Raw genomic sequence first — 23871 nt, 5'->3', positions numbered from 1 at the left:
GCATGTTTTTTTTTCAAACTGATTTCTAGCTATTAGTACTTTGGGAAAAAAATATATTGGAAAGAAAAAAGATAATTTCTTTTTGTAAAAAAAAAGAGAAAGTGAGTTAACAACTTCTGTGATGAGGAAAGGAGACTTGCAAAATGCTGCTTTAACTGTTGAATACTGGAAGGAGAAAGCTAACGAAGTCTGACAGTAATTTTTAGGAGGGGAAAGAATGTACCCTAGTTCAAGCAGAACGAGACTACTAGAACCTTTTGAAACTGGCTTAAAACTAATGCTGATATTTTGCAACTTAGCTCTGAAGGAATAATGTGTTGGTTGTGTAAGATTTCTGGAAGTCTGTTCAATTATAGTAGTTGCTTGAGATTCTACATCACTTTAGTTAGCCCTTTTAAAAATGATGACATTTACAAAGGCTTTACAGTTTTGCTTACAGACAGGAAATAGAGGTATTTTACCCTGGCAGTTTGGCAGGATGCCAAGACAGGGCACCGGGTTTTGACTGAAGGCCTTTGCAAAATAACAGCCAGATCTCACCCAGGTTTAGTTCTGCCTCACACTTGCGGATTGAACTACTTTAGTTCAAAATCTGCTCCTTACAGCTCCTTTCAAGTGTGTGCTAGTCAGTGCTCACAGACTTTGATGAAGCAAGTGGATGCACTGATCAGTACTGTTTTGAAGGCCTGCCAGTAGGTATCAAGCAAAGAAGTACGAGCAAGCTACTTCAAACTCCTGGGGAGAGAAGATTTGCTAAACTGTAGAGTGCCTGGCATGCTAAGATGAGAATTTGCAGCCCGTCTCCAAAAATGTGGCTTATATGCTTTCTCTTACAGCTGTATAAATAATTCTGAATGAGTGGGGTATGTAATGAAGTCAAAGTCATGGTATGAAGCTGCCTTCTTGAGAGTATCAGGATTTTTTACTACTCTGAGATTTTAATGGGCTTTGTCTGTCAGAAAAATGGAGTACAATTTGCTGAAGCTCAGGTGGAGGAACAGCTGGAGGAACAACTTTTATGTGCAATTGAGAGGTGTATTATTCTCTATATTAATTTGGTCTGTAGTGTGCTGAGCCAATACATATTCCTGATGGTGAAATTCCTCCTAGTCTGGCCCTGAAGTCCCACTGCCAATCCTTCTGGTACCAGAAGGAAATTTATGAACTGTTCTTCATTTCTTTATAGGATGCAAAAGCTTGTGAAACCATCAGCTGATAAGAAGTATGTGGATTTGACAGTATCATTTGCTCCAGAGACTGATGGAGAGGAAGACTTGCCAGGGCCACCAGTGAGATATTACTTTGTTCAGGAAGACAATTGATGGTAGAGACACAAAAGTCACTCATGGACCATTTGTGCTGAAAGGAGCGTGCTAATTTTCAGCTATTAAAGATGGTACTATATATTTCTTTTTGGTGAAGCCTTAATTAAATGGTTAAAATCAGTGACCTTGCACTGAAGGCAAACTGGATTTGTTTCTTCTGCTCCTGTCTTATTCAAGCCTGTTTGCTCAAAGGAGGATTTGTCACTTCATGAGATGGAATGTCCAGTACAGTCCTTACCTTAAAGGCAAGATTTGTATTGAGGAAACCAAGAAGAATGGTGAACCTAAGAAATGGTCCCCATGTGCAAATTAGGCAATTTGCATTTGCTTAGGGAAGAGTGCAAAAAGAGGAAAAACACTGTTTTATGATACTCCTGGTGTTCTAAGAACATCTCAAATTAATTTCCTATGTTACTTCATTCTCAAGCAAGAATTTCATTCTTGCTATCTACATGTAAGAATTAATCCATCTGAAAGGCTTAAACTCCAATTTAAAAGCAGAGGAACTCTTTTCTCATGTGGCTGGTTAGTGGTGCTGTTGTCAGTGCAGTTATCTTGTGTCAGTCTCAACATGGAAACATAGGGAGGGAGTGTAAATTGTCAAAACTCCCCTAAGTCCAGAGAGCTGGAATTGTTGATTATCTGCACTAAGACTGTTCTTTGTGGAATACTGTAGTATGGGGAAAGTGAAAACCTATTGGACAGCAAAATTAGCACTTTCAACAATAAAACTTGGTCTTCAATAAAGAGAAGATGTGGTCGAGCCTTTCTGCCTTCACCAAATTAAAATCACTGTAGCACTTGATGACATTAAAGGGAGGAAAAGACAATTACTTCTGGATGTTTGTCACAGCAAAGTGTTACCTCAGCTGCTCCTTTTGGTACCATTTCCCTATAGCAAATTGTTGTGCTGTATACCTCTCCTCAGAACAAGTCTGAGCTGCACTAAATAGCAAGGATTTTTCCCTCTGGTCAGTTACTGGGATATCTAATAATAAAATTTCTGCTTAATTGGAAATCATTATGGACTATTTTTGTGGTGAGGGAGAGGTGTGTTACAGAAACATCATCATTTAACTAGTTTAAACACTGGATACTTGTGGTCGTAGTTATTTTTTTCTCCCCATCATAGTAGAGCAAGGCAAGGTTAGAATAAAAACTTACAAACAAACATCTTCTCATGTGTTTCACCTTTAGAGATTGTTGTTGAATATTATATCCTGCAGAAAAAATGTCCTGTTGAAAAAGCTCTTAACAACTTAGCTGTTTATCCTCAATCATAATTTATTAAGCTGTAGGGTTGTCTTCACATTTAATTTGATGATGTCACTAATTAGTGCTACAGATCACTTCTAGGTTTAGGTCAAATTGAAAACACTGTCGCCTCTCAAGAGTTGGAGGCTGGGAATCAAATGAAACTTCGAGTAATTATACTGTGTTGCATAAGTGTGGTGTTAACATCATGCTTCGGCTTTTGAAATAAGCAGCATTTAAAAATAGTAAAGTCTCAGCACTGTTCTAGAATGCTGTATGACTGTCCTCTGGGTTTAAAGTAAAGTGTCAGATATAATTCGTGCAATGGCTTTTACTAATTCCAAGATATATGCCTTTGAGAGCCATGTAAAAAGTCCAGTCAAGGCTGGCAGGGACTGCAGCCAGAGTTTACAGATATGGCTGTATCTTTATGCTACTCTTATTGTGTGTGGCTGTTGGATGGACAGATGCTCTGTGGATGAGTTCTGCTCAAAAGTTGGTTATGGAAAAACTAAAAATGCACAATGCCTCTAGATACTTACTAGCACACCTTTAAAGCTTTTGGATATAAATTTATCTGGGCAAAATCTTGCAATTAGTAACTTCAAGAGGACTTTCTGTAGAATAACTCGGCATGTCATTAAAACCGTTGCTCATGCTGTAAACGCTTTTGAATTGCTGATAAAGAGAGTGAAGGTGTTTATATGGAAGATTGTGGAGTGGACTGATACAGTGTGAATTTGTGTTTGATACAGCCTGTTTCTCAATCTGTTCCTGCTTTTTATCAAAAATCTCTGCAGGTGCTCAGCATGATCACACTAAAAAGGCTCTGTCAAACTGGGCAAGTGAATTTTCAGATGCTGATCTTCCAAATCTCCAATGTTGTCACAGTGCTACCAAGCTAGAAGCTTGTATTGTTACCTGGAATCTGAGAACTGCTTTTCTCTTTTCCTTTTTTTTTTTTTTTTAGTTCATTGCAGTGAAAGCTCGTGTTTTAGGACTGTTTGATGCACAATTCCTGTGGAGCAGCTAAGGCTTGCCATCTTCCTTCAACAATGAAGAACTGTCTTTCCACTAGACCACTTTTGAATAGCTTTCTTTCAAAATGTTTTTATTTGAGAGAGCAGTTATTTGCAGAAATGAAGTTTTATATCAGTAATGAAGATCCTTCTCACTCAAACATTTTCTTGAAGAGTTTGCTCATATTTACACCAGCTTTCTCTGAATTTCTATCACTCTTAATAGATGCAGTTAATTAATTTGTGCATGGAAAGCATTAAGCGGCCAGAACAACTTTTCTCTGGTTAGTCAACATGTTTCTTTAATGTTAGGAGTAGTGAGGATTCTGTGTGAGGGTCTCAATACTGTTAACAAGACTGCTTTGATGGATCAGATGGATTTAAGCTTTTATTATCTATACCACAGGTAAAAAGTAGATGTTTCCGTATTATTTTCCCACCCTTCTATGTATGGTGACATATGTGACTTCTTATTAAAAAGATAAAGCTATTCAAGAATAGTATATAGGAAGAACAACTTGTACCAGTTGGGCTGTCACCTCTTCGTGGCTTCTCACATCCTGAAATAATATGGGTTTGAGCTAGGCAGAGAGTTCACACATCTGTCAGACTTGTCATCAAATAAAAGTAAAGATTTTAGATAAGTGCATGATCTTTGTGTGTGTAATTTTTCCTTGTGTCTTTGAAACAATGTGGATGTAGGCCCGTTGTTTTAAGAAAGGAGCTGAATTTAAGCCAAAAGCAGAAATTAACTTGAAAGTTTTTCAATCCCTGTGCAATTCCAGCAAATGTGCAGTAATCTAAACCTTTGTCCAAAGGTTGATAAATTTGACCAGAGACCTTTTGATTATTAATTTTAGTAAAGGATATTGTGTGTGGTTGGTGAAATAGCTGGTGCAGGTGCTTATCTATGGTCCGCAAAGCTTATTGAGACTCAAGCTTAAAGGTGCTATAAATTCCATTAGCATAAGCATTCCATAAGCATTGCTAACAGCAGAACTGTGTTGAAGTGTATCCTTTTGTGTGGCACAGGTGAGAGGCACGGACGAAGTGTTGAGTTACCACTTCTCCCAGCAGCTTGCAAGTTTCAGTTTCACAGGGGAAAAGCTGCAACTCTGATCAGCAGCACCCTATTCACAGAGTGATCTGCACTATTTTCATGTAAAGTGCTAACCTCTCACGTTATCATGTACTTTTAAAATATAATGGGCCTTCCCTTTAGTGGTCAGAAAGAATAGCAATAAGGAGACTTGATGTTCCGGTCACAAGTGTGTGATAAAATGCATCACTTAAAACTACGTTTTTGTGCAGTGTTTTGCCGGCTCTGTAAGGTACTGCGGCCTTACGTTCTCAAGCAGAGTTTTTCGCTCATTGTTGAGTTCTTCAGTAGCATTTTAAAGAATTGCGACGCCCCGTGGTGACAAGGGATTTTTCTGTAGCGTTTGGAAGCCCCAGGACTTGAACTCACGCTTTTCCCCTGGGGGAAATAAAAAAACGAAAAGCGTCTCCGGCCCTTCCCTTCAGAGAAAAGCGGGCAGGAAAAGCGGCGGGGCGAAGAAGAAGCCGCTGTCTCTGCGCAGGCGCAATAACCTCGCGCGCTTAAATCAGCTACCCTGCCTGGCGCGCGGCGGCCGCCGACCAATGAGACGGGGCCGGGGAGGTGTAGTCGGGACGCCGCCGGCCCTGTGCGCGTGCTCGGCGGGAAAGGCGCCCGAGGTTCAAAGGTGGCGTAGGATTTGCTTGTCAGCTCCAGTCTGGGATGGCGGAGGCCTTGGTGAGAAAGCGGCCGTTCTGTGTGTCTCTGGTGCATGTGTCTGTATGTCTGTGTCTGTCTGTGTGTCTGGTTTGTTGTGGGCGGCGGCAGGGCCCGTCTGTAGCGCAGAGGCGCGGCCCTCGGCGTGCTCCTGAGGGAAGGGATGGGGCTGGTCTTCCACTTTCCCCGGAGGAAAGCGAGGCTACAGTTGGAGTTCCGCACACACTCCGGGTCCGGGCTCTTGGCACAGATATTTGTGCTCTGACAGCTAGTCTGTAGGGAACTCCGCTCCCCTTTAGCGCGCCAGTGTCTTGTGCCAGACTCCGTTCCCCTCTGGCTGCCTCTGGAGAGCCGACTTCCAAGGGCGAGCGAGCTCATCAAGAGCAGGACACTTGTGCTGGCACGCTAGAAACGTACTTAAGTTAAGCGACACGACCACAATAATAAATGAACTGTCAAAGGCTCTTCGAGGTCCGTGACAGGAATTTTAAATTTCTTTAATGCGCAAGGTCACTTGCCAGTACATTATGCTGCACTTTTCTGCGAGGGGAAGGCGATTTAAGGTCGAGTGCCGGATTGACTATGGCAGATTGACTGCGGAGTGTGGTTCTGTATAGTTTTTCAGTGGTGGCTTTTGGTCGGTTGTTTTGCCGTGTCACCTGTAACTTGCTTCTACCACTTAAAACCGATGTTGAAAATTTGAAGTGAAATCAATCTATATGGAGTTCGGTTATTTTTGATGCCAGAAGTAATATCCAAAGGGGAATCCCAAAGTGCAAAGTGTTGCCAGTATGACAAACTTCAGAAAAACGTGCTAAATTTTCTTGTGTTAGGATTAGATAATCTCCACACTGCACATTCTCTTTAAATTTACACGAATGAGAAGGAGGTTATGGTTGTTTTTCAGCTGAGCACTTATATTTTTTTGAGATGTTTTCCTGTTACACTTGTGAAGAACTACGCTCTGCTTTGGTGTTGAATTTTACTTGCTCTTTCTTCCCATTTTATTCTCTACAACCATTGCTGGTTCCCAAGTCAGTGGCTTTATTTGATAACACAGAAAATGTGCTGCTGCATGAATTTTTGCTGCTCTTGTTGTGGTAAATGACTGGAGTTGTGTCTGCTATTTGAATTACTTTGGTTATACTTGGGTTTCAAGTGAATGAAGAGGCACTGTGGCATTTGCGAAAAAACAATGCTGCAATAACTCCTACTCTCCCACTATTTCAAGATGTCTTGAGAATCCTTGAGATCTGCTTATTTGTTTTTCTGTCGTCATGCTTAGTAAAAATTGATTCTTATTTCTTCACAGAATAATTTAAAAAAAGACTACAGAGCAAGATTCTGCCATGAAGGAGGGTAACTTGCATTTAAACACCTATTCTTAGATTCTTGAAAACTTATGCTGATTTTTTATCTGAGAGATGAATGTCAAAGCTATATAATGTACCTTATTAAACATGATGTTTCCCAAATTTCTTGTATTTTTTAGTGGTAAGAGGAGCAAGGTTCCCCTTGGTCTGCCAGGTGAACAAGGCACCAAGGGTTTCCTTTGTATTCCTTTCCTGATGCCGCAGGTTGTGATGTAGCTGATCCTAAGGTACCCCTAATTGGGCTGCCTGAGTGGGGAAGTAGTTAATCTGTTCAAACACGTTGCCTTTCACTGAGTAGAGAAATGCAGCCCACACAGAGTTCCAGCATATTTGGACCTTGCTGGTAAATATTAGAAATGAGTTTGAGCATTTGTGGTGCTGTGACGTTCTTTGTATGCGTATTAGGAGTCTGTGAAGGTTTTGTTACTGAAATCCATTTTTGGATGTGAGTTTCATGTTCTTACCAAATCTAGCAAATTAGCTGTTTTTAAAGATATATAATGATTGTTATGGGAGTAATACCTCGTGGCTTTTCTAGTGTTATTTTGGTTTTGATCAACACTGGCTGGTCTGGCTGGTAAATCACTCACTTTGTTTTTCATTTGTGCTGGTTTGAAAGAATAATTCAATGAGCTGAGCTGTTTACTTGCTTATGGATTGGACACCTCAAGCCAGTCCTTGCTGCTGAAACTTTTGTTTAAGCACAGAAATAAAACTTGTTTTACAGGATAACTAACTCCCTGTATGCAGGTATAGATGTGCAGCAGCACATTTCATTTCTAGGTCTGCTGTGACTACGTCACTATGCAAGCAACATAACTCAAGGTCTGGTTTATAAAAGAAGTACTTATTTTAAGTGAGACTCTACTAAGCCTAAAGCTCATTTACCTCAGGACTTTTGCAGTAGTTGCATGTTTTGTTTTATGTAGAGAGAATTCTTCATTCTTATTATAATCTGTGGTGGTGAGGCTTTTTTCCTGGAATTCTTACTTAGACAAGTTTCTTTACAGGTATCTATGCATGGAAATGGTAGGTAAAAATATATTAAAGTTGGAACTAGGGGAAATAATAACCTAAAATATTAAGAAGTGAAACTTGACTATTTTAAAAATTTGGATAACAGCATTTGGCATTTTAGATTGAAAATATTTTTTCTCTCTTGTTTCTAGAAATAAGATTGATCTACAGCAAGGTCGAAATTTAGTGAAACTCATAAAGGATTGTTTTGAAGGTAAGCTCTTATTTGGTGTTTTGCTTGATTTGCTGATAAAAGAAAAAAAGTATTTTCTTCCTTGTGTTAAGTTTAGTGGCAAGTAGACAGAAATAAAAAATAAGGATAAAATGGATAAAAATAGTATTTCTTAGGATTTTTAAAAACAACCCCTTCCCAGCTTGTTAAAACTGTATCTTAGCTGTTTTATAATCTCTTTCGCAAGCAGCTGATTGCTTTCTTGTTTGGGTTTACATGACCTTAATAAGCCTTAGAACTTGTTAAAATAAATGAAACCTGGACAATTCCAGGATTCCCATATTTACAGGTTTTTTTTCTTTTAGGTTGTAGCAGTCATCTTACAATAAACTCTCCAAGTTGCTCAACCTTTGTTTTGAAAAATGAGGAGAGGACTTCAATGCAGAGCCAAAAGGTAAGTTATGTCAGTGTCATAATGTAGCACTGGGTACAGGTTCATGTGGGTACAAGTTCAATTCTGTAGCATTTAGTTCTGTATGAACACTTGTAAAAGTATTTAGGCTATAATTTAATGATTATAATAGTTGTTGAAAATGTGGGGGGTTTTCTTAGTTTGTTGTGATTTAATAGTAAACATTCTAGAAGTAGAATTATTTAATCGTTTTTTTTTTTCCCCTCGGATTTTTACAACCCAAGCTAACTAATGAAATCTTCTTAAGCTTTTTGTCCAGTATAGTTAAATTTCTCATGGTCTCAGGCTGAAGCAAGCTGCCTTATTACTAGTGGTGGGTATGGCTGTCTTAGACTCCACTGGAGTCGATTGTGATCACTTTGCCAGTTATGCGGACACAGTTCTTAGCTATCAGACGGACAGTAAAATTTAAAGGTGATTCATGTAGAAAAGCAGCTGGTTAACTTCTGATAGTTATCTGTACAATAACTTCAAATATCTGTGACTCTGTTGAAGACTGGAAACAAGTTGAAGACCTTGTTAGTGTGCTGCCTGGGAGGATGATGCTGATAATCTAGTTTGTATATTTAATTGTAATATTTTGATTTTCATCTTTTCTTTTAAGCCGGATATTCTGTTAATGGTGGGGTTTAAAACAGGTGACCTTATAATGTTGTTTGTGTACTTTAGTCTGATGTTAAAATAGAATATAATCTCAAGGCAATTCTTGCTAAACCTCAGCTTGTCTTAATAAAGCATAATAATTAAATAGTTTAAGCTAATTCATTCTAATGACAATAATAGTTTACCTGAAGATTAGCAGGATATCTGCTTAAAGCTGCATATAGACTTTTACTGTACACACTCTTTTATCTGTTGTTTAGAATTTACAGTTAGTTTTAGAAAGTTTTACACAATAGAAAGTCAAAGTGTTTAGGTAAAATAGAACTGTGATTCGAATGAGTATGAATTAAAGTAAGGATATTATATCATGTTCTGTAGAAATGTATATTCCTGTTGAAGTACTATTGCTTTATCAAATATTTTACTTTGTCTCATTATGTATTACCAACTATGATAGCCCAAGCCAGAGTCAACCAGCTTTGTCAAAAGAGCCTCTGAGTCTGCAGATCTCTCACCTGCATCACTGCTCAAGCCTGTCAGCAGCAGAGGTTGGTCACACTAGTACTGAATTCAGATTTTTAGAGTAACCGTTTTTTGGGATTTTGTAAGGTTTTAAGTGAAAGAATTAAATCTGTTCTGTATATGTGGCAGGACAGTCTTGTGAATCGCATGTGAAGCCTACAACACGCAATGATGTAGCTCTTTCTGAAAAAACAGAGTCTCTTGTATCTGAAAGTGAGAAAAAGACTACAATAAAAGATGTTGAAGCACTGTGCCAGCGTCCATCTGTGCTTTTAGGCTCTGAGGATAATTGTGGGTCTGCTCAATCACCTTTTCCTGTGAAGAAAGTGCAAAGTTCTCCTGTAGTTAAGTAAGTAGAGCTGAACATGGCTGTGTGCCCCCCACTTCAGGGTAAATTAGGTTTGGATTGTGAACTCAAAAAATAATTACAGGCTTTTTAGAAAATTTCCATATCTGGATTTAGAAAGGGTAGGATTATTTTTAATTTTTACTCTGGTGATAAGTGCAGTACCCAAATGAAAGAAGCCTGTCATAATAGATTTAAACTCTTTTCCTGGAAAGTGCACCAAATTATCAGCTTCTCACATTGTCTAGACTTCTTCAGTGAATCCTATTGAGAGTGTTGACTTCAAAAGTTAACAAGAATTTTTTAAAGCAGAAATGAGAGTCTTCTCAGTCTGAATATGCAAATATTTTATACAAAGTAAAACAGCTTCAGTGGTAATTATTATCTCCTCATTGAAAGATTTGAAGCTGAGCTGCAACAGTGGCCAGTGTCTTAGCCACAGTTCTGCTTTCCTAAATGGTAGAATCTCTGGGCTAGATCATAAAGACGGACTGACATGGATCCCATTGATGGAATGAGATTGGAAAGGCAGTGCACCTACAGTCTAGTAAAACTGACCATTTCTGAAGCATATTCTCCTAGGATTAGGAATTTGTCTTGTTGAGCAACCTTTACTTTGATCAAGTCACATGCTGACTCCATGTTGCCTCTGCACACTTGCTGGAAAGTACTACTGCTGACCTGTGTTCCAGCAAGTTTCCAACAGGAATCTTACTCATAGGAAGTGAGGTGCTGTCAACAAGAGCATCTGTTCATCCTCAGAATACCTTATTGTGCACTCAGGATTTATAGCAAGATGTTTGAATGCTGTTTCTCATTTGTAGATTGTGTTTTGATAACTGGAGTATGCCAGCTGCAGGAGAGAGCCATGGTGAAGTTAAAAATTTGGAAGGACCTCAGCCTAGGAGACATGAGGAGGTTGTTCCTGTGCAAGGAACAGAAGGTGTTACTGCATCATCTGCTTGGACTGAGAAGCCTTGCTCTTCAGCTATCTTATCAGCTGTAGCAACAAGAACACTTGGACAGAGGTTTGTTTGGAGGCTTAATATGGAATGTACGATGGATAAACTTTGTAATAATTCTTCTAAAGAATGTTTTATACTGTGTGGAGGTCTTGGGAGTTACCACTAGATTTGGAAAACTGAAAGTCAGTTTCAACAGCACCCCCCCCCCCCCCCCCCAATGATATGAATGTTTTTTTTCCCTCCATTCTTTAGATATTCAACCTCAATATCACCTCCATCGCCTCGTCCTGTGAAACAGCAAGATAGAGAAATAGAAGATGAATGTGAATTTTTAATTGATGAATCAAGTAGTGCATCTTCTAGTTCTTGGATTTTTATACCCAGTAAGAAGAAAAAATCAAAAAGTGGTGGCTCTGCATCTCCCATTTCTAAACCTCAGCCCTCTGATAAGAAGAAAATGCAGAATAAGAAAGTCAACAGAAAAGCACAGGTTGGAGCACTTAGTAAAGAGAAACAGCATCATCTAAATGTTGGAACTTTTGACTCCAAAGAAATGTCAGAGTCAGATCCAATCCCTAATACAAGTGAAGAAAATGTCCTTATGTCTCAAAGCCAAAAGAGTACTCATATGGGTAAGTTATTTAAGAGCTCTTCAGACCTTGTCTTCCAGGTCACATTACTGGATTATTTTCTGGTGGCTTATAAGGAAATTATAATAAAGTAGGTGATAGACCTCAATGGATTCCTTTTTGGTGTTTCAGTTGCACAGTTAGTTTTGGGTGAGACAGTGTATATACTTTTTTCACCATACCCTTTGCCTTTCCTGTTAGGACATTAAAAATTAAAAAAGGCAAAAACCAAAGTTTTTTTTAGACTATAGTGAAAGCCTTCTTTTAGCCAGCAGTGATAAAACTGGTTTTGTGATACTTTTTTTGTTTTGTTTTGTTTTCCTTCCCCATTTTGATTCTTTGGTTTGTTTTTGTGCACTCAAATGTCAACAAGTATCTTCAGGTTTAATGGGAAGAGGTATTAATGTCCAAATATTTTGTGTATTGACAGGAAAGACTAAAAAGTATGCACTTAGACAAGACTCTCCAAAGCAGAACAAGAACACATCCTGGAGACCACAAGCTGAAGAACTGATATTGTCATGGCCTGAATTGGAAACAAACGCATCTGATGAAGAGCAGTGTGATACAAGGATGTTGCCAAGTGAGGATTTGCCTATGCCCTCATCTGGGCATCAGGAAGAGCAGACTGTGTCATTAAAAATGTCTGTCAGCTCTTCCAAGAATCTGCAGTTGTCTTCTAAAGCTTCACAGGATTTAGTTAAGGGGAAACAAGCCGCCAAGCAGAAACTTAGAAAAGTCAAAGTAGCTAAGAGAGAGACAGTAAGTCGAAGGAAGAAGCCTGAAAAATCCATCCAGCAAAGTAGTAGTAAAAAGCCTCAGTTACAGAGAGAGGAGAGTTCTGACAGTGAACCTGGTGAAGAAGAGCTTGAAAGAGAGCCTATAAAATTGAATGAAGTGCGCACCACACCCTTGCATCAGGAATTAGAGACTCCTGTGATTCAGGAGTCCAAAAAGCGTAGAAATGTATTAGACACACCAGAGTCACCTGGTGGTGCAAATAACAGAACTCCTCTGAAAGCACTCTCACATCCCATGGAGAGTGTGAAGAGTCCTGAAAAGAAACCGTTGTCTGCCAAGTCTTCAGGGAAGATACGTAGAACCAGGAAAGCTCTTTGCTCAAGCCCTGAAGACACTGACTCTCAAACAGATTGTGACCGCTCTTCTGTACAGGACGTGGCAAGGAAAAAACGCAAGTTACCAGATGTGAAAGGAAAAAGTAACAGAAGAACACATAATGGGCAGCATGGACCACAGTAAGTTTTTTGTGTGACTCCTTACAAATGTGGTGTATAACTCTGTAGATAATTAAACACATCTTGTCAACTTTTAAACAGTGATGGCCCAGTTGAAGTATGTGATGGTTTGAGGCTGGTTGAATAGTTAATAGAGAAACCAAGCAGTTGATAATCAACATTGTTTATTCAGAGCTGAGTGCTATATTTTGTGTCTCCTACATGAGGAAACTTGTTCTAGTTAGTGTTCTTGTGAGACTTGCATAGCAGATCCAGTTTAACACAACCTCACCACCCATGGAATAACTTTACTGTCAAGTTTTGTTCCTTTTTAAAAATAAATATAGAAAATATGGCATTTAATTCTTCAGCTATATATATTTTTTTTCAATCTAAAGATTAAGTTCAAGTGGTCTAAAACCTGGTTTATAATCATTGGTCTTTGCAATGCTTTTTTAATTTTTTAATGTCTTTTTTATAGTTTTGTTCAAGATGTAAAATTATTGACCGACATCTTCTTTTCATTGTTTACTTAACACCAAATGCAATAAGATTTTTTTTTTTTATTTTCTAGGGGTTCCTTTGTAGCTGAGAAAGTTGAGAGTTTTGAAAGGTAATTTCCTGAGTTGTTTGAAAAATGTTAGTTTAATCCTACTTCGGCCCCACTGAGATCCCCTGAGTGAGATAGGGCAGCTGGTACAGCTGCTGTGTTCTGTGCTGTACTGGTGAAACACAGAGTAGAACAGGATTGTGATTTGTACTTGAGGGCTTTAAATACTGTGCTGATACAGTTAATAATGTAATACAGTTTTTCTTCCTGTCATGAATAAGGGGTAATAATAAGCTTCTTCCTTTGGGGCTTTCTTCCACATTATTTTACTTTTAGTTTGTGTACTTTTTGAACAGAAAGACCAGTACTCCTAGAACTAATGACAGCTGCACTAATAAGATTGATGTCAAGTAGGGTGTAGAACTCTATCTACAATCCAGACTTTGTGCATGTACATAGGCATGTATCTTCCCCTTTCATGAGGTGGGGTCTTAAAACAAACAGGAGTGGCAGTCTGTGAATTTATTAAATTCTTATGCAGTTATTCCACTGAAAATGTTGGTGCCTTTAATTCTAAGGAAACCTACTGCAGACTGACTTGGACAAATTTGTAGTGTAGGTTTGCTAGTCTCTGTTATTGAAATGCATCTTTTGGAGTTCAGGTGGATAGGAGATGAACTTCCCTGGCACAGTAAAAGCAGTGAAGCACAGCCTCAGATGGGGGAAGAAGGAAGGTCAAGGGTGCTGATGGCAAGGCTGTAGGAGAAGTTTTGTTAAAAGTGGCTTGGAGTGGCTTTGGAGTAACTCTTTTGGAGTTATATGTGTAAATTGTTGCCGTTTTATGGGGAAGATTTCATGATTACATATTAAAAGCTATTTTGCTGTCCTTAGAGTGTGCAAAACAACTCTTTAAAGCACTTCTGTAATTATGGTATATGGAAAATTGTTTGTAAGGTAATACTACAGAGGTGAGGAGGTGATCTGTTCTGGAATGGAGAAGAAGTTTAGGAAACCTCTTTAGAGAGGAGGTGTGAACACTAATTGTCTGCCTGATGACTTGAGTAGAGGAGTAGTTCATGAACTTCTGACCTGTGACTTCGAAGGAGTAGTGATTTGCTTCAGTTTCTAATTGGTATAGACTTGTTTAAAAGCAAAATAAAACCCAGCCCACATCATCTGAAAAAAACTTCAATTCACTATTCTTGGTAGTTCTGTAATGTTCCTTTGACAGTTAACATGTTCAAGCAGGTGTATTATTTTTTCCTTTGCAGTGGGCCTGTTCTAAAAGATTGTAATAAATTTGCTTCCAGCACTGAGTCTTCTGACTCAGAGAATGATACATCTTCAGGTAATGTTTAAACTTGGTATTTCCTTGCATTTTATGTATAAGCTTTTTATGAACTGTAACTATCAGTTCAGTAATTTATGTTGTATTCAGCTTGTCCAGAACAAGTAATGCAGATTTTATTGGCTGTGGTTATGTTTCTATCCAAGTGTGTGGTACAGCATGCCAGCTTTACGTTGTTAGCTTTGGGACAAACAGCCCCCCATGGGTTGCCATCATGCCTACTAGGATAAAGTTATTCTTTCCAAAATACTTCAAACAAAATTTTCAGGCTCAGTTTGTACAAGTTTGATGTGTTGCCATGTGATGGTCCAGTATGCAGTTACTTCAGGCAAAGCTGAGCCAAATTACAGCATGATTTTGGCCTGTTCGCCGAAGAATACTTGGTTTGGTGGGGTTTTTTGTGGGTTTTTTTTTTTTTTTTTTTTTTTTTTGGGTTTTTTTTTTTTTTGGGGGGTGGGATCCGTTTGGTTTGGTTTTTCTGTTTGATTTGTGTGGGGAGGGTTATTATTATTAGTTTGGTTTCAGTTTTAGATTTCACTACACAAGGTCACTACACATGCTGTCACAATGAGCCCTGGAGATAAGAAGTCTTTTCATTAGTGTTCCAGAGCCAGATGTGGATGTTTTTAGTTCATGCAATACTTTCTTCAGATACCTAGTTTTGTGTGTTCTGATAAAAAATGTGTTCTAAAATTAGGTTTGATTGATATAAATGTGAATGACCTTACACTTGGTCCATAAAATTGTGTATAATTTATAATTTGTCAATGTTCACTGTATCAAGGGGGATAGGTCTGAGGAGTATTTACTTGAATATATAGTTTTTCAAGTAATTTTAAAGTTTACTCTGCTTAAAACTAGTTACAGATACTGTTTATCTACACTGGATTTCATATATGTTTATAGAAAAAGGTGTTAGTGGAAGCACTATCCCTGGGACTTCTGTTTGTGTTAATTTTGCTTGCTTCTAGTTGGCATATTGAATAAAAGTCAAGAATAATAAATGCTTTGGGATTTTTGAATGTGTTTTCAGATACCTCTGAAGATTTGAATTATAAATTAAGACATCTGTTATCACACACAACAGCAAGGCATAAAATAGGTGAGAGTATTTTAAAATATAGTGTGTATAAATGCAAATGCATTTTCAACTTGATGTAAACATAGCTGAAGGAGAGACATGCAAACATCTTGAAATGGGTTCATCTGTTCCTAAGTATTTACAGATAGGTTTTGTTATTTCTTCAAGTATGGCTCTTTTCTTAATTTTAAAGTTAATTTTTGGAACTTCTAGTGTTTCCTTTTTTATTGGTCTATTCAACAGTTGTCTTTTTAACTGCCACAATTCCATATTTCCATTTTTCATGGTAGTGTGTTAAGGAAACTTTCAGGGCTGACTATCCAGGAGCCACTCTGGCAGTCACACTCCCACCACCACCACAGACTTTAAGTCCTAGGGCTGAAGCCGCTTTACAGTGGGTGGCTCCAGTGCCCTAACAGGTTCCCCATTTGATTCCCTACACAGCCAGACAAGGTTTCCTTGCTGGCTTGACCCTGGGTTTCCCATAGCAGAGTCTTGGACCTCTGGTTCCTCTAATTTTATGGTGTAGCAACCAAATAACAGTTTGAACCGGAACAAAGCACTCGGGGCTTTTGTACTCTCACATTCTGTGTGCTTGACAGTCTAGGGTACTGCTGGTCCTTCCAGTTGAGTCCTTGGCTCCTGCTGTGTCCCTCAATGTCTGGTCACCGGGCTGGGCCACAGGTCCCTGTGTCCGTTGTTCAAAGGGTTGGCATCAGTTCGCGACCTCTTGCCTGAGTCTCCCACACAGAGCTCAATCTCTGGCTGACACTGCAGCTGCGCACACAGCCACGTGCACTGAATATATTGCTAAAAAACTGAGGCAGGGTTCAGTGTTCAGTGAGAACAGTAAGAGTTTGAATTGGTTTTATGCAGTAGAACTGAGGGTGCAAATAACTTGCCTTCTGTGGTTGTCTGAGTCTGGATAGGATGGAACAATGGGCATGCAGTCATTTGTAGTCCCATGCTCATCTGTTTTATGTTGTTGGTGTTTTTACTGGCTTCATTATTATTTTATGCACATTTTAGTTGCCTGCCTTCAAAAACTGTTTCAGCACCTGTTTTGTAGTTACCATTTTAAACATTGAAATAATCTTAATTAATTTGCTCTGAGATCTTAAGAGGCTTTTGCTGTTTCTTACAAACACTAAAATAGCATACTGTATTCATACATGGCAGCTTATACAACTTGAAGTTGAGACTGTGTGATTAGTACATCTGAAGATAAATATCTGAGAAATCACGGAAATGTATGGAGTTTCTTTTTGCAGAAGTGCTGCTCTTCTGGACTTCAGGAACAGAATTTTGGAATCTGGAAGAGAAGGATGCACTTATGCAATGTTTCTGTTACTCTCCCCTTGCCATAACTGAGGCAGGGCCTTTTCATGGTTGCTAATGAAATCTCCCAGATTCAGGCAGGGTTCTTAGTCTTTGTTGAGAGCTTTGTCTTCACAGGTGTAGCATGCTTGCTGTCCTTGAGCTCCTGATGTCTGTGTATTAGTGGTTCACTAAGATAGAATGAAATCTAGTGTCAAGTCAGGGTGGTGATTGTTTAAAAAAATGAAAGGTGAAATGCTGATGTATGCAAAAGAAGGCATTTGGCAATACTTGAATCCTATTTTCTTGTTATGACAGCAGTGTGATAAAAATACCATCTGGGAAGTGCTGACCCTCTTGTGGTACAGAACAAGAGGAAAGAATACTTAATGTTTTCTGTCTTGGAATTTTTCTTTCATACTTAATGTTAATGACTTCATACTTTAAATCAGTAATGCCTTCCAACACACCTAATGTTCGTCGGACTAAAAGGATACGGCTGAGACCTCTGGAATATTGGAGAGGAGAGCGCATAAATTATACTGTGGATCCTTCAGGTATTAGTTCCAAAACACCTATTTGCTTCATTCAGATAGAGCAGAAAAGAAATCTGTGAGTTTATCTTGTTCTGTGCAAGCTTTGAGATGCTTACTATTGGGTAACTTTTTTTAATAAGTTTATTTGTGGTTTCCAGTTACTTTGTCATCTCTCCATATAGTTTTCTTCTCTTCTGACACTCCTGTGTCAACTAAAAATAATATCAGCAGAGCATGTTAAATACTTTTCACTGTTGCTGGAAGAGCAGAAGAGTTTCTCTGTACTAGTGGGTTTTTTATGTCAAAGATTTTTGTATCATACTGGAAAAGAGACAATCTACTGGATCATTCATTGGAGCATTTCTTCTTGTGTGAGGATTGCGTTTCAGAGCAGACACTATAACATTTTATAGTCTCGGTGCTAAATACCCTAAGTGAGAAAATAGATCTTGTTCTCAGGATTTTTTTTTTTTTACTGAAAATTCAGCCTAGTTTAGTCCTTTCCTAAGTAATTAGTTCACTCAAAAATAGTATTTTTTGTGTCCCTAAAAGTGGTATTTTGTCTTGAAAATTATTTGCATGTCATGGCTTTCTGAAATGTTCTTTGACTGAAATTTGATCAAATAATTTTCAAAACATCTCAAGTTGCATTGCACTCCAAAGTACTTAATGTTGAAAAGCTTTTTTGTTTGTTCTGGCTTTCTAAAGCGATCTGGAAAGTTCAGCATGAAGGAAATGTATTCTCAATTGAAAGGCTGGTTGGTTGTGCAAATTTGCATTGTTTTAAATTTATTATGAGTTAGTGGACTTCGTTGAACTTCCTTTTGTTTCAGGAGAGCTTGTGATTAGTGGACTAGTGCTTCCAGAAACACAATCTCCCAGGAAGAGTAAAAAGAGGAAGAAGGATCATCCCAAGCAGAAAAGAGCTAAAACAAGTAGGAACACAGATTTTTTTTTTTCCTTTAGATACTTCTAAAAGTCTCTTTAATCAAATGCTCTACTGCTCTAAGATTTTCCTCCCATAAACACTCTCTCTCTGGATGAAAATAATTTTATAACATAGTTTATTACTATGATCAGATGAGAAAAAACCTGCTCCTACTGGATATGTAACAATGCTGTGCATTCTTTTTGTAAAGTTATTGTCTTCTCAGTGTAAGTAAGGAAGAAATAGAAGTGTTCTTCTTCTAAAGCAGGGGCTGAAGAAACTAAACTGTACCTATTTTGTGTTCAGATCATGATAATAGTGTGTGCAGTTAAGGTGTAAAAACTTGTAGCTGTTTTGCTCATACCTGTAATAATGCATCTAAAAATGCAGTAGAGAGTGTTAGTAGGGCTTCAAGCTGCTGTAGTTTCAATACAAAATCCCACAACATGGTAGGTGAAGAGAGAGCTTTAAGAACAGTGCATAAAATGGTTAAAAGTGGGCAATAAATCTGTGTTTAAACAAACAGAGACTCTCAGGCCAGTAGATAATAAATATGTAAGTAGTGTTCAGAAAAGAGAATCAAAGTCCAGAAGCCAAATTATTTTTGCCATGCTCTCCGGAATTTCTTTAAATGCTAAAGAGCCTTTTTTTGGGGGGGGGGACTGTCTGTAGCTTTTGTTTGAAGCTGAAACATTTCTCTGTGAAATTATAGAACTAATAAAATGATGAATGCTAACGAAGATGGAAAATGCCATATTGTTCTAGCACTGAACTAATCAGGACTGATATAATCATCAGAGAAATAAGGAAGAAGACAATCACTGTTGGTACCAACTTCTGATTTTACATGTGTTTCATTTAAGTTTTATTCCTTACCTCAAAAAGAAAGTGGAAGGACTAGAGAAGGTTTAAGGAAAGCTCATCAAAAACCTAGAAGGACTTCTGTAGTGAGGACTCCTCGCCCCTGAAGAGAATGCTGTGGAGGCCTCTTAAGGAAGAAGTCTAAAAACACCTCTGGTATCATGAGTGACATGGAGAAGGCAAATAGAAGTAAATGGCTTATTGGGGTTTTTTGCTTGTTTTTTTTAAACACAAGAACTAGAAGGTGTGGAGGAAAGACAGTGAGAGCTGGGTTATTCAGCAAAATAAGGTAGTCATTCTCACTCTGTGCTTCTTGCCCAGAATATTGTGCATAAAAATATTTTTGTAGTTTTGAGGCAAGAACCAGATACATTAACAGGAGAGTTAATAACTCTAAGTAAAGAGCTCCAAGTTAGAGGTGGGATATATTCCATTGAAGTGTCAGTATATTATTATGGCATTTTGGGGAATGGAAACTGCTTTGGGCAACTGATGGGAGACAGGACCCTGGTCTAGATCAATATTTGATCCAAGTACAGTTCATATTGTAATAGAAATCATTTGCAGCCCATGAGAACAAGAGCTGGTAGTGGCTGTTCATACTGTAGCTTACAAGAACTATTGGTTGCTTTAAGTGCCTTTGAACTGTCTTCCAGAAGTGATTGATTTCCTTTGTGACAGACATTCATCCTCAGAGATGGTCTTTTGCTCACATCCTTGACTCTTAGTGATGCATGTAAGGCCTGTCAGCCAAGTAAAATTTCTAGCACAAATTCTTAAATGTTATTGATACAATAAAAATTCTGTTTTTATAGCTATAGAGTTACACCTGTTGATGCTTCTTTTTACAGAGAGATGGTTATGTTGGAGCAAAGCTGTTCAAACACAGCAACTTTCTTCATCCCTGATTTATCTTTCTGTAAGAGTATTTAAGCTGCCATGAGTGCCTACAAAGTGCTATAGCTTGCCTTTTTCATGCTGCTTCTGTGTTTATAGAAACTTCCTATGCACTGTAAAGCTAAAATTGTCAGCTTAAGAGAATTCTGCAAGAGAACGTTGGGATATTTATTCTGCCATGAACATTCTAAAACATCTCTTTTCTGTTTGAAAATCATAGTGTTGTCATTAATTCTTAGGATATTTCTTTCTCTGCAAAAATCCTTTTTATGAGAGCAGTATTTCTCAGAACTGCAACTGTTATTTCTTGAATAAAGGAAAATTGGATACTTGCTTATCTTTTGAACACTTTCTCTCTTAAGTCTTCTGGTGCTTATCAACAACAGGTTGAGCAAAAACACTTGTTCTTCACACTTCATCATGTATTTAATATTCTCTCAGCATCTCTTGGTAGAAAAACACTTCTCTCAAAACATAGAGTTTAATTATGAGTAAATGCTGTTGTTATTAGGTTAGGATAAATAATTGGCATTTCCCTAGGAAATTCCATAGTATTTAGAGAGTGTTCGTCTATTACACACAGAAATTACTTCAATGAAAGAGACATTTTCAAAGAATTGTTGTGGATGGTTTCAGAGTATTCAGTCTATTTAGTCACTTACTAAAGGAAACTTAAGCACTTAATGTGTGACATTAGAATTGTGGAAAAGTTGTGGTTAAATGATTTACCTTTTAAAATCTGTATTGATTACTTTTCTGGTTTTGTTTTGGTTTCTTTGTGTCCTAGATAGAAGAGAGATACCTGCAAGTTTGGACCACAGCCTAGCTGATGCTTCTAAGCCAACTATTGTAGTGGACCCAGTAACAAATAAGGAAGTGCATCGAGGTGAGTTGAATTGATGTGACCAAGGGATTTCGTGAATTATGTAGGCTTACAAGAAAAAAAAGAATTCGTGCCACATTGGGCATAAAAAGGTGACGTTTTGAAATATTCATTGCTCTTCTGGAGAAAGTTCTGAGGGAGACACAAGAAGTGTCCTGATTTTTCAGCTAAATATTAAGTCTACATTTTGGAAGTGTTGCACTGAAACTGTGTGTTGTTGCCCTGAGCAGGTAACAAGACTAATTATGTGGTAGCGTTAATGTTAATCTCCTGGACATTTTTTTGTAGATTGCATAAACGCTGAAAGCAGCCGCACTTGCGTCATCAAAGATGAAGCAGTAGAAATATACAAAGATTTGAGTACATCTCTTTTTGCAACTGGTGTATTGATTCTGAAACCATATAAAGAAAAAGGGCACCAGTTTGTGCACACGGATACAGTAGTAAGTTGCTTTTAAATTTTTTTATAAAATGGGCTTTGTAAACAGAAGATCTGTTGGGGTGGTTGGAAATAACGTGAAGTTGAGAGGTCCCCCCTACCTGCCAAAAGAAATAACCAATGAAATCTATGCTGAAGGTACTTTACATGCACATTGCCCTGCTTTGCTTTCTGTTAAATCTGTATGTCCGTGTGCTCCTATTTCAGGATCTTGCAGGCAAGATTAGAAATATCAGGAAAATAAAAACTGGACCCCATCCCCTCTTGAGTTGTGCATCTTACTTTTCATCAGTATGGGGAAAAAAGATTGCAACTTTGCTGGCTGATTTGGGTTTTTATCTTTGTTATGGGTATTCAGGTGTTTTGTTGGATATCTTTCTTAAATATTGCTAACCTTAGAAACGTTTGGTTTCCATTAAGGCTTTCCGTATTATCCATGGCAAGGTTATTGTAACGTTACATAAGACATCGTATTGCCTGACTGAAGGGGACTGCTTCTATGTTCCAGCAGGTGAGTGCATGTGCCTGAAACCCCTTTGTTGGGAGGTGCAGGAGACTAAATTAGCATTCTAGGAATCAAAACCAAACAGAAGGATTGAATAGAGAATGGACCAGTACAGGTTGATGAAGAATGGAATGTGACAGGACACTGGACATGCGTTTATGATCTAATGGTTGAATTCAGGGATACACATACCACTTGTTGATTTGAGTTGGCCTCAAAGTTTTGATAACACTGCCAAGTTCTAAGAATAAATTTGTATTGGTATTCTGGTTCTGTCACTAGCTGTAATGTTGAGGAAACATTACAGACAGCCTAATGTTACTAGTAATTAATATAATTTTTTCTATCACCATATGTTTGATGCTTTTTTCCCTATGTAAAATTATGAAAAACCTTTTGGATCAGTTTACCATATTTTGTGCTTGTGTATAGAAGGTTCAAGCTATCTTGTTGAATAACTTGTAACTCCATATGTTTTTTGAGAATTTAAAGACCTGATTTTGTCCTCCTGCTATCAAAGTGGCATGAATTCCATGTGGGAGGCTGTTCATCAGTGGGTTAAGACACTAGTCCGGAGGTTTTTTAATAGTGTCAAAGCATGCTGTTCATGAAGCTGTAGAGAGCTTTTGTACAGCTTTCTCGTGAAGAGGCTTATCTTTAGAAAATGAGGAATTACCCCATTTTTTTTTTCCCTGCTGACTTTTCAGCACAGTGTCCTGACTGAACAATCGTTGCTCAGTTAATGCTTGGTTCTTTGAAGCTGTTTTTGGTGTTTCAGTCTTAAAAGTCTAGTGGGTCTGCAGAGACAATGTTGTCATTTGCTTTTTGGGAAAGCAGATTATATAAAATGCTGAAAGTTTTGTATGACCATAAGGATATACACTTCATTCTTCCCTGTTTCCTGGTAGCCGGTCTCAGTATGACTGGATGGGCAGTGTGGTGTTTGTGGCAGGTGATCCTTTGTAATTCATCATGTGGGTGTAGGTGAGTGTGAGGTTGTTGCTCATTCCCAGTGTTCAGGGCCTATTAGATAATTCTATTTTGTGGTCATGTTAGTGTGCAAATCTCAAGTGAAGATCTGCAGATAAGTTTCCATGTGCAGCTTGTATTGATAGTTTCTGTAAGAATAAATTAAATTCAGTCACCTTTAAGTTTTATTGTGGATTTTGAGAGCTGAGAGCTCATGCCTGTTACATTTTTCTCAGTAAAAATCTTCGAAGCAAAGATCAAAGTAAATTACACTAGCTGTATATCTTGTCATTTCTTTGAAATGCACTGATGTGCCTGTAAGAGTGGCATCCTAGATTGAGCTAATATTCCTTCTGTTAAATTTATATAAAATAAAACTATACTTGACTGAGGACAGGAGAGGACTTCAGAAATTGCCAGTGGCTCCTAAGGTAAACTTACTCTGTTTTTCTTTATAGGAAATGGATATAACATACGTAATCTTCTGAATGAAGAAAGTGTTTTTCTCTTCACACAACTCAAAGACAGGTGAAGAACTTTCTGTGAAGAAGTTTGCTTAAACATTTGGCCAAGTTTTGTATGTTCTGAAGTTCTTTTTACATACAGAAATGTTTGAGTGGGCCCACCCTAATGTTACAAATGAATACAGAGCAGCTGAAATCAAGAAGAATTGAGGAAAAAAAACGAGAAGAATGGTGGTTTGCTGTCAAACTGAAATCGGTTACTGACTGTTCTTGTACCATCCAGTGACAGAAAGATACAAGTCTGAAATGTGTGGGTTTATTTGTTGTTCTTAATTGTATCAATATGCTTAATCTCCCTGAAGATGCTTAACACATGAAAAAATGTTGGCATCTTCAGCTAACATCTGA

The 23871-nt window shown here is 38.1% G+C and overlaps 2 protein-coding genes across 2 annotated transcripts in view; both read left to right on the top strand.

Annotated features, from left to right (window-relative positions):
• The window catches only part of UBA6 (ubiquitin like modifier activating enzyme 6), a 28104-nt gene extending 25989 nt beyond the window's left edge, over positions 1-2115 (top strand). The window contains exon 34 of the mRNA XM_062493747.1: positions 1187-2115. Coding sequence (XP_062349731.1) covers positions 1187-1322 — 136 coding nt within the window. The 3' untranslated portion in view covers positions 1323-2115. The remainder of the gene's footprint in view (positions 1-1186) is intronic.
• A 3220-nt stretch (positions 2116-5335) lies between these two features.
• On the top strand, positions 5336-23630 carry CENPC (centromere protein C). Its single transcript, XM_062493746.1, has 18 exons — positions 5336-5372; positions 6664-6710; positions 7894-7955; positions 8279-8367; positions 9446-9536; positions 9640-9859; positions 10681-10884; positions 11074-11453; positions 11881-12706; positions 13260-13298; positions 14507-14583; positions 15617-15685; positions 17434-17538; positions 18351-18452; positions 20991-21089; positions 21375-21529; positions 21946-22036; positions 23458-23630. Exons 1-18 carry the CDS (start codon positions 5358-5360, stop codon positions 23529-23531), a joined length of 2745 nt encoding a protein of 914 aa, XP_062349730.1. The 5' UTR covers positions 5336-5357; the 3' UTR covers positions 23532-23630.
• The last annotated feature ends 241 nt before the right edge of the window (positions 23631-23871 follow it).

This window comes from Cinclus cinclus, chromosome 5 (genome assembly GCF_963662255.1).
Source record: "Cinclus cinclus chromosome 5, bCinCin1.1, whole genome shotgun sequence".
Classification (NCBI taxonomy): Eukaryota; Metazoa; Chordata; class Aves; order Passeriformes; family Cinclidae; genus Cinclus; species Cinclus cinclus.
The sequence above is the reverse complement of the archived record's forward strand: the minus strand, read 5'-3'. Positions and strand labels throughout refer to the sequence as shown.

Bases quoted from the DNA above. Each gene is read 5' to 3' on its own strand.
- CENPC (XM_062493746.1), top strand. The intron at 6,711-7,893 runs GTAACTTGCATT...TCTTGTTTCTAG, and splicing joins AGATTCTGCCATGAAGGAGG to AAATAAGATTGATCTACAGC. The intron at 11,454-11,880 runs GTAAGTTATTTA...GTGTATTGACAG, and splicing joins CCAAAAGAGTACTCATATGG to GAAAGACTAAAAAGTATGCA.